Source organism: Crinia signifera, chromosome 1 (genome assembly GCF_055691185.1).
Source record: "Crinia signifera chromosome 1, ASM5569118v1, whole genome shotgun sequence".
NCBI classification, from domain to species: Eukaryota; Metazoa; Chordata; class Amphibia; order Anura; family Myobatrachidae; genus Crinia; species Crinia signifera.
The window spans coordinates 364887253-364901870 of record NC_139217.1 but is presented as its reverse complement, the minus strand read 5'-3'; the positions used below and the strand labels follow the sequence as shown (position 1 = coordinate 364901870).

The 14618-nt window shown below is 42.8% G+C and overlaps 1 protein-coding gene across 2 annotated transcripts; it reads left to right on the top strand.

Annotated features, from left to right (window-relative positions):
* The first annotated feature begins 553 nt into the window (after positions 1-553).
* On the top strand, positions 554-5851 carry RAN (RAN, member RAS oncogene family). 2 transcript variants are annotated; one of them, XM_083150257.1, is made up of 7 exons: positions 554-660; positions 1644-1689; positions 1783-1867; positions 3776-3901; positions 4440-4627; positions 5071-5241; positions 5442-5851. In XM_083150257.1, the coding sequence occupies exons 2-7, from the start codon at positions 1654-1656 to the stop codon at positions 5484-5486; spliced, it is 651 nt and encodes a 216-aa protein (XP_083006383.1). In that variant the 5' UTR covers positions 554-660; positions 1644-1653; the 3' UTR covers positions 5487-5851. The 2 variants fall into 2 exon arrangements, with proteins under 2 accessions (XP_083006383.1, XP_083006392.1); XM_083150266.1 differs by lacking the exon at positions 554-660 and adding an exon at positions 699-768.
* The last annotated feature ends 8767 nt before the right edge of the window (positions 5852-14618 follow it).

Genomic DNA, 14618 nt, shown 5'->3' with positions numbered 1-14618 from the left:
TTAATACATTGCCCCGGCCCCTAATCACTGGGGGGGATTATTATTATTATGTAATGTGTATTGAACCGTGGCACTCTTTATTTGTACTGTATTTTTGTTATTTATTCAATGTTATGCCAAGCTTTGTCTCCCTGTATTGTTCCTTTGTACGGCGCTGCGAAACACTTGTGGCGCCTCATAAATAAAATTATAATAATAATAATAATAACTATGACATACAAAGCACCACACGCTGCCTGCTCCTAGTAAGCGCTGCTACCTGCTGTAGTGCGGCAGCAGTAGCTGGTTCCTTCCCGGACTTCCCTGTACACAAGATGCAGCACAGCGCCCACAACAATGGATGCTCTGTGACACACACACACATACGCGGGCTAAATCATTTATTTCTGTGTGAGGTTACTGCAGCAGCAGCATGGAAACAGAGAACAGAAGGAACAGCCAGGTCATAAACACCACGTCCGAGGAGGGACCTGCGTGCGCACAGCTTGCGTTCCAGGACCATTTCCCGCCAGCGCCATGTCCGCGCGCCGCAGTGCTGCCCGCAGTGACGTCAGGGCCCTCCCCCTACCCACGTGACGTCCCTCCCACCCGGCGCGCGCCCCGCTATTTGAATCCCGCTTCCGCCATTTTCTCTCGCTGTCTCACAGACTCTTCTGGAAGGTAAGCGAGCTCCTCTGCGTTCGAGACCATCCCGCTCCATCCGACGCGAATCCCGGCCATCCTCAGCTGCACGGGCCGCCCGATACCTACAGACGTTGCCTGCACTCGGTACGGCACATCCGCGTAGCTCTGGGCGGGATCCCGTGTCTGTGAGTGGAACGGGCGGCGGCGGCGCTGGGGCTTCCTGGTGCAGGGGGCGGGGAGGGCGGCGGGCTTGGCGCGCTTTTCCCCTGACGATGAGGCGCAGGTTCCTCGCTCTTACGCAGCGGGTTTGGAGGTTAGTAGCCGCCGCACTGATGGCTAGCCCCCAACTGCTGTCTTCCGGGCCTACCCGGCCGCTCCCCAGCCCGTGACTAAGCAGCACAGGGCGCCGCCCGCCGCAGGCCGTTCCAGGAGGCCGCTTCCCGCTGTGTTACGGAGTGGGTGCTGTATGACCGGGGGGACAATGGGGGGGGACCCGGCCTACACGGGTGCAGCTGCACCTCCACCATCGGGACCAGCTTTACCTCCCGCGTGTGGCAATGAATGGCGGGAGTCTCTCCCCTCCCCCTTATCTGCTGCTCCCCTCTGCCAGGGCATATTGCAGAACTTCCCCGTCCTGTGTGCTGCTGACCTGTGCCCCTGCCAAACACCAGCGTGTAATCTGCGTGCAGCACTCTCTTTGTTTTCTGTGGGTTCACAGTCCCTATATCCCGTTTATGTTATGAAGGCCTCAACCATGTGGTTCGCCGTACTAGCATCCGACAGCTTCTGACATGTTTTCCGGGCTTTCCCTCAGAGCCCAGTGTGGGTCTAGCTGTAAGAATCTACTATACACATATAAACACATACGTGTCTGGTCAGATATGACACCCCCTGACTGTAAAAAGCAGGAGTCTGTCTGCTTGTGATGAGTGGCCTATTATGTAGTACTCAGTGCAGCAGGCTATGTTGCTGACATAACAAAATCTGAATGTCATTGGTTTTTTTTTCCCCTTTACCAGTTAAAATATCATGGCAGCCCAAGGAGAACCTCAAGTTCAGTTTAAGGTAATGGCAATCTTCTCATCGAATCAAAAATGTTCACTCTTCTATCCTTAATTGGCAAGTGTAACTTTTTTTTTAAATCTATTCCCTTTATAGCTTGTTCTGGTTGGTGATGGTGGTACGGGTAAAACAACATTTGTGAAACGTCACTTGACTGGCGAGTTTGAGAAGAAATACGTAGGTATGTACCTGCCTGATATCATACAATTCTGAATGTGAACATAACTGGTGGAAATATCTTAATGTATGTGTTGTGATCTATGTATAAACCTATATTGTACTAGTGCCTGACTACTGAGCTGCAAGTGAATTGCTTTTGTATTTATTTGGTATCACTTTTCAACAGAATGGTATTGAAGTTGCCCCCACCCCACATTGATGACCCTATGGACTGTATAATGCTTGGAGGGGGGTTATCTAGTTTTCCAATGTATGGCTATTACTAAACTAAGCAAGCAGTTCTGGGTATCGCCATCTATCCCCATTCGCTAAGTCTTCTAACACAGCGTGAGTGCTGGTTAACTGTACCCCTGGCCGTATTTTCACTAACCCTTAAGTCGTCTTGGTAATGCAATGTGAAATGGGGTGTGCAGTTTGTTTTAAAATTGAGTCATGCGTATATTCTGTGCACCACTGCATCTTAATGCAAAATGTTAAATTAAAGTATTAGAATGTCAAATGCAGATGAAAAGCAAGTGTAGTTTCTAGTTGGCATGTTTCCTTTGTACCACTGGCTATTTACTTGATGTTTGCGCAGGTCTGGGCAACACCAGCCCTCCAGATGTTGTTGAACTACACATCCCAGCATGCCTTGCATCAGTTTCAGCATGTCAACATAGCAAAACTAATGCAAAGCATCCTGGGATGTGTAGTTCATAAACATCTGGAGGGCTGGTGTTGCCCAGCCCTGTGTTATAGCAATACAGCACAACTCTTTAACCCCATACACAGATTCTTTCCAATCTGGCTGGTTGGAATGAAAATCTGGTATTTTCTGTAAGCAAATGGCCATTTGCTCCCAAACATGGAAAAAGAGAAAAACGTATTGCCCTCAAATTGGTTAAATCCATTTATGCAGATGACTGTCAATTTTCCAGCTTTTGGGAGCAAATAGTTTTAATTTTGTTTCTAGACTTTCACGCCAGCCAGATTGGAAAGATAATTGTAGTGTAGAGATGTGGCTGCTGGCGCGACATCCGCAAGTTTCTGGGGGACACGACTCATCCATTGCTGTGGTGGTAGTCATGATGGGTGCTGCCCCATCTAAGGACCTTAAGTAAACAATACAGCTGAGATTTAAGGAAGCATAGGCGTAGTCTACCAATGACAACCTTTATGATGTCAAGCAGAGTTAAATGTAGACAGGTGAGTAAGAACTAATTTAAATGCAAGAATAGGACTGTTAACAGGAGGGAAGATGGCCTTGCTATGAGGAACTTGGTCTAGAAGGGAGACGGGTAACACAATGTGCAGGCAAGAAGTGAGCATTGCAGTGATGGCCAGGACTTGAGGCAGCAGGTAGAATGGTCTCTACTGGGTTTTACAGGAAGGGTACACTTGAAACAGAAGAGTTGATGTGCATTGAGAAGGGTTCTAGGTTTATTGACAGTTTCTGGATAAGGGGGGGCATACAGTATCGGCACGACTGTTGGGCTGGCCTGATAGCCGTGACCCTGTCTTGGTCTGCTCAACTGAGATTTTGCAGATGGGATTCAATGTCCCGCAGGTTGAAAAGGTGTAATGGCAGGGAATCTGCAAGCTGCAGCCGGGAGCTCGTCAATTTCTGGCCATTCTTGGCAGAATGAGCCCTATTACTTGTGAAGTCGGGCTTGCTCTGCGGAGATCCCCTGTTCAATGCTGTCCAGTAGACAGCATTGGATAGGGCCCCGCAGCCATATCCCCGTCGGGAATGGCAGCGGGAGATTGAATACCCCCGAGTCTACAGTTGGCCACTGCTCTAAAGCACCTTGATATGTATTGAGATTTTGTCATATCTGTTTTCTAAAGTAACTTCTCTGCAAGACACAAGCCATGGTCAATTTATTTTAAGATATGCTTGGTAAAATCAATATGATTTTGTTTTATTTAGCCACACTTGGTGTTGAAGTCCATCCCTTGGTTTTCCATACTAACAGAGGTCCAATTAAATTCAATGTGTGGGATACTGCTGGTCAAGAGAAATTTGGTGGTCTCCGTGATGGTTATTACATCCAAGGTAAGTCTTGCATTTTAACAAGGGTTCCCTTTATTTTCTAACTGGTTTGTGACTAGCTCCAGACCTGTTGCTATACACTGCGTTGATTGTGCTGTTTATGTGGTGTCTTTAGTGTCCTTTATTTAACATGGTATATGCCATGGTTTACCCTCTGGTTAAGTTTGGCCCGTACAGGAGTATGTCAAGTAGATGTTAAAAGAACTTACCGCTGCTAATAGATTAACTGGCAATTCAATTAGTTCCAGTAACTGGCTCTTATTGGATTATTTTGGGTGCGTTCTCTGCAAAAACCCAACCCTTGTAGCTATGTGACAAATGGGAACTGGGGGCTTGTAAAGGATCTCATTTGTTATCAATAACCAGTAATGGTCTATAAAAGGATGGTCTAATTACTGATCCAGGGATGGCTTTTGTTTTTCTTGGAGCGGCTTAACTTATTTTATGTAATGGGATACTGGCTTTAATGTTGTAACTATACTAGTGACTATTGTCTATAGACCAGTTATCTGGCTTTTAACAATGCTTCTTTATTTTTCAGCTCAGTGTGCCATAATCATGTTTGATGTTACATCAAGAGTTACATACAAGAATGTACCCAACTGGCATAGAGATCTTGTAAGAGTATGTGAAAATATTCCCATAGTCTTGTGTGGCAACAAAGTGGATATTAAGGACAGAAAAGTTAAAGCAAAGTCCATCGTCTTTCATAGGAAGAAGAACCTTCAGGTTGGTCTAATGGCTTAAAAATATTGCTAAATACACATGAAAATGAGAAACTAAGTGAACAAGTTAAAATGTTCTACAGAATGTCACTTTAAATGTAAGCTGAGGATATGTCTAGTTTCAGGTAATGTGTTTGTATTGGCAATTAATGGGCATTCTGGGTATTTGCATACTGTGGTAAATTATCTTAAGTCCACCCCCATATAATATCTTTATTTAGCTCTTTCTGACAGGATGCAAGTTCTGATATTCACTTTTTTATTTTACAATATTTTTCTTGAAGCATGACATACAATAAATGTGCACCGTAAATGCATTTCCATTATCTAGATCAGTCTGCAATCACATTAATTTGTACAGAAAAAGAATAAACAAATTGTTACAAACATTTTGCAGCAGTGTCTTTTGTTACAGACAATCAACATAATTTTTTTTTTATCCTACAGTACTATGACATTTCTGCAAAGAGTAATTACAACTTTGAAAAACCCTTCCTCTGGCTAGCCAGGAAGCTGATAGGTGATCCTAACCTTGAGTTTGTAGCCATGCCTGCTCTTGCACCACCGGAAGTGGTTATGGATCCTGCGTTGGCAGCACAGTATGAAATCGATCTACAGGTAAGTGCTAACAATTGCCAGTATGTGATCTGTATGGTAAACTGAATAGTCAGCAGTAGAATGCTATAAAACTATTTTATCTCTGGAATTGCGTATGCTTGGTGTCTGACTAAACAGCATCTCTAGGTATGTCCCAAGCAAAACTAGCTTTTTTTTTTTCCCTCCCTCCTACGGCTGAATTATCTTTATTTTTCTCCCAGGTTGCTCAGACTACAGCACTGCCAGATGAAGATGATGATCTGTGAGGTTAATGAAGATGGAGCCCAGAGTCAGAAGTCTAGTTTTATAGGCAACTGTCCTGTGATGTCAGTGGTGCAGCGTGTTTGCCACTTTATCTAGCTGAGCAGAACATGTGCTTTAATCTTTTTGGGATGCAGAAGGAGATGAATGGGCTTCGGAGTGAATGTGGCAGTTATGAGAAACTTAATAAATCCTTCATATTTTGGACCTGCGTATTTAGCTGTTTGGGACTGCAAATAATATTCCTAAAATTTCCAATCTAAGTTAAGACTGCTACAGTCACATCACAATATTCAGTGGTGAAACTTGTTTGTTACTGTCATTCCCCTTACCTTTTCGTTTAGATCATAATAAAGTTGTATTTCAAATACCCTAGTACTCATATTAGCCTCTTCTCTAGTGCTGGTGTTTACACAAACTGGTTTGGTATAGCTGCTTAAACTCCCATTCTGCTAATGGATTTTTCATCTGCAGTATTAAATGTTCTCACAACTTCTTGGTCATTCACAAGTTGCATGTCTGTTCCAAATGCTGATTTGGATCAAATAAACTGCTATTTTTGCAGCCCTTTATAATACAGAAACATGTTCTTTTTAGTTCTAACAATTCTACTAAACTGGGAATGTAAACTTGACATCAATAGTATGTGTAGGACAGGAGACTGCCCTCCAATCAAAGTCCCTATCTGTCTCCGTTGTGGAACGGGTTCTGATTCATGCTTCCAATATATTTAAGGGCATTAACAGGGTCTTAAACGCATTGTTGGTTTGAAGATTAAAGTACCTAATTTTGAAAGGGGTCTTAAGTGATAAATGTTAATGAGTATCTTTCTTGCATGTTCATATTTACTTACACCAGTGTTTATAGGCTAGAGAAATATGCATTTATGAGCAGTAGTCACTGTTTGGTCCTATAGTTTTGCTGTTCTGGACTTTAGCATGGTCATTGGTCTCAAATAGAACATTGTAATACAAAATAACATTCCCTACTTCCTAGCTGTCCGTATCAGCAAGCTTATCGTACAGGCACGATCTACAATTAATTTCTAAAGGATCCCATCCACTAGGCCAAGTTATTGCATGGATACCCTGCCAACTCGCCAGGGGCAGGATTGCATACAATGCATTGTCATATACAGTCCTAACAAGGGATGTGACAAATATTTATGGCACCACGTAGGAACTGTTATGCGCACAGGAATGCACTTCACATTGCAATTGCCGGTAAATGAAATGTTATGTCACTTCACGTGACATGTTGCGGCAATTTATCTGAATTGGCCATATAACACTAGTGGATGGGGGCCTTAAGCCCTCACTTATGCAGGTTGACTACCAGGAATCTTAAGTGGTATCCTGGTTTAATAATGGTGTATAGAGCTTTCTTTTAGAAATAGCTGATGCATGAAGTTGTGTGTTTAGCAAAGTTGCTTCCTTAATGGTTACCTGGACTGATACCGATGTACAGATACTGCTCAGGTGAACATTGGTGTTCTGTAGGACAGTGTCTTGTTCATGCTCCAGGGAATAGTTATCGGAAATCTCGATGCAACATAGTTTGTTCCAATAAGCATTGCGAAAGGTCAACATGCAACCTGTGATAAACATGCATTCTAATGGTCACTTGACCTGAGGCACTGATGTATGTATTATCAGAAATTTTGTTAGTCCTAATGACATGCTAAGCATTCTTGGTAAAAAGAACTAGTTCAATGAGTTAAGTCAACTAGGAGAATAAATACAGTAGGACAATGTTCTGTATTGTCCTTATCACCTGAATGAGCAAGATAGTAATTTTCTATGCAAAATTAGCTTGCATATATCATAACCTCACTGCTTCTATCATAGATTAATATCATATAGGATAGCAGCTACTAGTCTGGTACTACAAGATTTTGCTCTGCATTTAAGATACTTTTTAGGTACTTGATCACTTACAAAAATGTTTCCACTAATAAGCTATGGGGATGGTGGTTGGTAAGTGAGCAATCCACAATGTGTAAATCAGGGATGGGGAACCTTTGGCCCTCCAGCTGTTCAACTACACATCCCAACAGGTCCTGAAACTGTTTAAGCATAACATAGCAAACTTCTAGCAGGGCATGCTGGGATATGTAGCTCAACAGCCTGAGGGCCAAATGTTCCCTGCCCTAAAGCATTTTATTCTAAGGGTGCTAGTTCTACTGGGAAGGGGGACAATGGTTCAAAAGTATCAAACTGTGGTGCTGTGTCTAACTGTCTCTAATTTAGTTCATTATACATTGGGGTTGTGGATGACCTGTACTCATAGTCCATGTGGATTTAAAGGAGCCCTTACACGCTCCGTTGTGTACTTCAAGTACACATCGGATTGCATGCCTTGTGCATGCACTGCGATCCGATACGTAGCTAGTACAAAAGTATGTGCAGCACATACTTTTTGTACCGTACTATGTGATGCGCGGGAGCGCGCATCGCATAGTACAGAACGGAGCCGTACACAGCGGAGCGTGTATGGGCTCCTTAACTACTTTAATATAAAACCACTGCTCTCATGGTACTATATTTGACAGGCTTGTTGTACATATAAAATGTCTGGTGTAGAAGAGGCTTCTGTAGGGTCCTTCTGCATGTGTATAAACAAAAAAATAAACCTGTGTTCACTGGATTAACAAATTAATCCAGTGTTCAATTTATGTTTATCTAATGTATTGTTAAAGATATCACTGTAAAAGTAGGATTTGGTCAGTTATACTATGGAAATAAAGGTGAAGCAATTTTTTATTTTTCCCCCGTTATGGCCAGGTTATGTCAGTTTTAACTGAGGGGATCACTAGCTAAGAAAATTTGGAGGAATGGATAGATGTGCAGGTTGGTTAATAGTTTTCTACTGGATAAGTCGGTGTGGTACTTCAAAAATAAAATGATCTGGTTTTGTAGAGTATTCTCAAACTATTTAATTAAATGCAAACCTTAAGTCCACCTGCTACCATATCTGTGGCATCCAAGGCAAATTGTAGACACCAATTACCATGGCTTCTTCTGTGCTGAGATGTCTAAGCTAGTCTTTATTCAATTCTTACCTGTTCTATATAAACCAGCTGCAAGCTTTAACTCAGGAAGAAAAATATATTTGGCAGGAATAAAGCAATTGTAAACATCTAATCTCTTTAAGGATTTGTTTTGTTCATTGGTGTATTGGATGTAGACTGAATGATGGGTACTATGCATGGGTCCACTTGTGAAGCTCAATGGACCCATGCTGGTGCTATAAGAACAGTCAAATGTAATCATATGCTTTTATTGGACGGTGGTTAATCTTCCTGTCCTAAGATCATCTTTGATTTTCACAAAGTAATAGTGTGAATTGAACACTGCAACTAAAACTGCTAAAATGGTCCTGAAATAGGAATGAGTGGATGCAAATATTCTAAAGGTCTTTAATATGGTGCAATTTAATTCCATGTGATGTTACACACCCCCCCCCCCCCCCCCCCCTTGTCACTTTGAAGTTGAGACAGGCAGGGTTTGCATACCCGCCGCTCTGTAACTGGGGTGCTCTGAGAGGTGACCCATCTGTAGTAGATACTTCTGCTGAAGGATGTTAACTAAAAAGTGGACTAATATACAGTACTTTTGGATACTGATGAAAATGTGTAGGTATAAGATAAGGCTAGTCTACTTTATGGTAAAGTCTATAAAATTGAAGTACTATACAAGTATGTATATTTCCAGTCATTTTTTTTTTTACAGACTGGTTTTAAATTTAATTTTTAGCCATGAATGAATTGTAATCTTGTCAATACTGAAGTTATGAAGGACTCTTGGTTGGGGCACTTGCCTAACTTTATCTATATAAAATGACTATTTTTAGATCTAAAATGCAATTATCATCTGGAAAAAATCAGTCCTGATAAAAATTGCACAATTTATACAAAATGGGAAAACTTATAGGGGCTGATTTAAGTTGGTTTCCTTGGCCATCACTATATCTGGAGGAGTTTTAGAACAATATAGAATGTTTTGTTTGTTTATACCTTGAACTTCATTATTTTGCTAATGAGTGCTCCTCAAAGGGATGGTTTTTTTTCTGGACTATTGTTGGGTACACACCTACAGATTTATGTCTAATCTGTCTGGTGTGCAAAAATATCTGTTCTCACCAGAAATGTTGAACAGAAAAATCTTTAGGTATGTATTCAGCGGAACTTTGAGACTATACCCTTGAGTATACTGCAGTTTTTCCATTAAAAAAAAATAATAAAATGCAAAAGTGAAATTAAATGGTAGCATCCTCAGCCAGCAAAATAGATACCTATCTCAGTGTGGAGGCAGCAGCATTCACAGGACTTGTAGAAAAAGATTACTGAGCTAGTTCCTGTTTGAGAACTGGCTCACTGGTCTGTCTTTTCTGCAACCAGTCCTGTGAGTGCCACTGCCTCCACACTGCTGTACATGGGGATTTATCTTATTCCGAGGGCATGTAGACATTTAAGTTATATGGATTTCCAAATTTATATATTTTCACATAATATGCTGGATTTCTGAGATTCAAGTCACACCTCCTTCAACAGATCCTGGATCTGAATTCAGCATGAGTTTTCCTGCCAGACTGAGGAAAAACATAATTATTCCACTGTTGGATATTTGCACTGTATGCTCTGCTCTATCAGTCCTGGGGTGATAAATTACAAGTTAGGTTGAAGATAGACTGGAGTATAACCTGAAATAGTGGGAGATAAGAGCACATTGAGGTCCTGTTGGAGAGAAATATATATATACTATATAAATAAAACTTGCAGATGGAGCTATTCTTATCTCAACCGTGAGCTGTGTATTCCCTTCTCGGTGGGATGCATGTGCGGCCCATTGCTGTGAATGGTGTGAGTGCATGCGTGTCCTGTCGGCACGCCGAGAAGGGAATACACGGCTTGCTGTCGGGATGACTGAGAATGGCTCCATATGTACTTGTCAAATGAAGATGCAGTCAGTAGTCCTCGAACAACATTAAAGAGGCAGGGTTGATAAACTAAAAGTCAGTTTGAAGAAAGACAGGCTGGCATACAATCCAAACTAGTGAGAGATAACTTATGTAAAACAGCCAGTTTGTGCAAGGGCCTCCAAATTGCCGCTTTTTCCTCCCAGTATATTATAAACACAATGACATGCCTACTTGCATGCTGTCACTGAAGTAATCTTCAACCATTCTGTCAATGTGACACCATCATATGCAGTAACAGCAGACATGTTAGTAATTGGAGCAGCTGTGTTTGGAAATTAAAGGAGATGTTGCCATGTCACGTTCCGCTTGAGCTGACAATTTTCTCACACAGCTCTTTGCACCTCTGCAGATTTGTGTCCATCGGAAAAGAAAGATACAGGCTTAAACCTGGGATAAAGTACGGTGGCCAAAATATGGTGATCTGATTTCAACTCATTGACCACCCCTTTTCAGGCCACCAACAGCATCTCCTGCATGCCCGGTCATTGCTAATTGTGTGAGCAAAACATGGGACTTGTTGGAAGTTGCCCAGATGAAAAGCTGTCACAACGTTGGTAACATTGTGAGATCAGCAAGGACTATGTAATGTTTAACATCACTTTCAAGAAGTTAATGGACACACAAACAATTAACTTTATCCCAAAGGGGAATAAGAGTAACATCACAAACAAAACAACACTTTCATTGATAAATAAAAAGTGAGTAAAGCAATAAACGATAAGTGAGCATTTAAGATATACAAGGAAAGCGGGGACGAGGCAGAGTTTGCTAAGTACAAGGTGTTAAATAAAGTTTGTAAAAGTGACCAAAAGGGAAAATGAAGAGTATATAGCCACGGAAAGCAAATCAATTCCCAAGAAATTCATATATCGTAAAATATTAATAAAAGAAGATAGGCACCTTAACCGGGATACTGTCATTGGGTCACCAGCAAGTTGTTAGACAGTTATGTCGACATGCAGGTAGGTCGACATGGATTAGGTCGACAGGGTCATTGGTTCGACATGGCTAAGGTTGACAGTTAAAAGGTCAACATGGGGTTTTCCGCTGAGATGTGCCGACAAGCGGTATTTAATGCCCTGCCATCCACTAGGGTGTGGTGGGAGAATAAAATAGTGTGGCGAGCGCAGCGAGGCACCGTGCACGAAGCATGGCGAGCCATGCGTTGCACTTTAACCTGTGTCCATGTTGACTGTGTTGACATTCGGGTCACAAAAAAACAAAAACAATTCGACCTAATGACCCTGTTGACCTAACCCATGTCAACCTAGACTCATGTCGGCCTTCCTGCATGTCGACTTAGACATTAATTAGGTCGACACCATTAGGTTGACATGTTTCTAACAACTTGCTGGTGACCAACTGACAACGGAATTATCATTACTGAGGATAAAGTAACAGTTGACCTGTTAAATACATTTTTCTCCTATTTCGTAGGGAGGAGCAGACCATGGAAGCTACAGGTACGAAATTTGGGGTGAAATCAATAGAACTAAACATAGATATCACTATAGAAGAGATACACAAGGGGCTTTGTAGTATCAAAATTAATAAATCACAGAGCCCAAATGGGATTCATCCTAGGTTTTTTTTTTTTTAAACATTACTTTGTATTGAAATTTTTTTACAAAATGTTGTGGCACAGAAAGAAAACATTGTGGAAGTCAGGTACAATCAACATTACACAATGGCCGTTTACTGGAAAACAAATAATGATATTACTGAATATTACCAAACTTAATGGGCGGAATGTAATGGAGAACTGTATATAGTCAAGTGGCCAATTTGTTCTCTATAGAGGTTTCAGTCAAACCATTTAAAAGAATAGAAGATGGAGAGGAGGAATATCTGGACCCAGCTATTAGAAACCTGTAGTGCTTTTGAATCTTATGCTGCCCATACACTTGTGAGATATTGTATACAATTCTTTGATTTCGACCTCATCTGGCCGAGAAATCGAATGATTGTATGCACAAAATGTGTACCATGCGATGCGCAGGCACACCGCTCGAATGACGCATCTCACGGTCTTATGTGCTGCACATAATATTACTCGAATTGTACGTGTGGTCGAATGCTATTTTGTGCGCATGCGATTTTTCTAAACTGCGATGTACAATTCTTGAAGAGTTCTGGTCACTTCCTGGCCACTCCTCTTCCACCCACAGTGCACATGACTGGAGAGGAGACTGGATGCACACTGCTCGGCTCTCAGGCTGCAGGGGAAAAGGTAGGCAGGCTACACCTCTGACCACCAATGTTTTTAATGCTTTGTAAACAACACTGCACAACATTTATACTGTATACTTTAATGCTGCACCACTGCAAGTTGCTGACGCACAGGCCCATGTGCACACCACTATACTGCCCCACTTGCCACCATTATATTCCCCCCTGCCCACCATTATGCTGCAGCAGGCCCATGTGCACACTGTTTTATACTACCCCACTGCCCACCATTATGCTGCAGCAGGCCCATGTGCACACTGTTTTATTCTGCCCCACTGCCCACCATTATGCTGCAGTAGGCCCATGTGTACACTGACCTTTCCAACTTGCCCTATTTGCACATAAAGGTATCTTTACTTCCCATCAGGTCACTCGCTCATAGGGAAAAGTGCTCACCTCATTCAAATGCCCTATGTTCACAGAAAGGTATCTTTATTCCCGATCTCCGTCAATGGGTATAAGTGATCACGGAATCCAGTAGATACATAACACAGGATTTTATTCTCCACGAACAACAATAAAAAATCACAATTCTCACAGGGGAATATTGTGAAATAGTCCAATACAATAGCACCACAAAACCACTGGGTCCGATTGACCAACTTGATTTCACCCGGGAAGAAGAACAAGATGGATGCCACACTGCTGGATAAAGTGGCCGGGGGCTTCAGAGTTTCTGGGTGACTAATGACCTTGAAAAAGGGTCATTCAAAACGACCCGAAACACGTTGGTAAGGAGGAGATTAGTCACCCAGAAACACTGAAGTCCGAAGCCACTTTTTCCAGCAGTGTGGCATCCATCTTGTTCTTCTTCCTGGGTGAGATCAAGTTGATCAGTCGGACCCAGTGGTTTTGTGGTGCTATTTTATTGGACTATTTCACAATATTCCCCTGTGAGAATTGTGATTTTTTTATTGTTGTTCGTGGAGAATAAAATCCTGTTTTATGTATCTACTGGATTCCGTGATCACTTATACCCATTGACGGAGATCGGGAATAAAGATACCTTTCTGTGAACATAGGGCATTTGAATGAGGTGAGCACTTTTCCCTATGAGCGAGTGACCTGATGGGAAGTAAAGATACCTTTATGTGCAAATAGGGCAAGGTGGAATTGTCAGTTACGGAGCTTTGGCATTTCTATGATTGCAATATCCGGATACTAAAAAGCTGACCAGTTTTTCCCTTTGTCTTCTTCTGCATATTCGTGTATCCCTCCAAACCCTGGGGGCTCCACTTTGACCAAGAAGAGGTCAAAAAGAATATTTTTCTATCATACCAATGGTGGTCACTGGGACAGTGGGGTGTGGGTGGAGCTTCAGCTACAGGCACCAAGAAGATTGACAATCTTTTCGTGCAGCCCAGGCTCCTCCTCCTCCACGCCCCCTACAGGCTCCAGTTTTTTCTTGGTGCCTCAAGGCACAGGTATCAAGGGACAGGGCTCCGTGCCCTGTCAGACATTTTTACTTAGTATACGTTTATTTTTACTACAAAAACTGGGAGACAGCTTGCGCCGGCAACGCTGCTCCCCTGTGGCTGGAAACGGCACGCTGACTTCTACAGCCAGACCTGCTGTTTTTTCCTCATGACACGGAGGAAGCTGCGCCCAACCACAGGTAAGCGGGTCCCCCTGTAGGGGACGGCTAGCTGTTCGCTGCGCATACCGCTAGCAGCAGAAGTCACCAGGGCAGGGTGCAGCCCGGTGACCCTGGCAGTGGCACCCAGTCGTTTCTGCGCGGCCACTAGACCACCAGGGTGCCGCGCTGTGGAGCGCCATTTTGGCGCAGGGCACTGTTGGTTCCAGGGGAGGCGGGTCTGATCCACAGCTCCCCGCCTCCATTCTCAGAGCGGGCACAGTCGCTGTTTCCCGCCTGAGCTCAGCTTCTCCACGCCCACGCAGCGTACAGTAAGCGCCATTACGGGACTTTA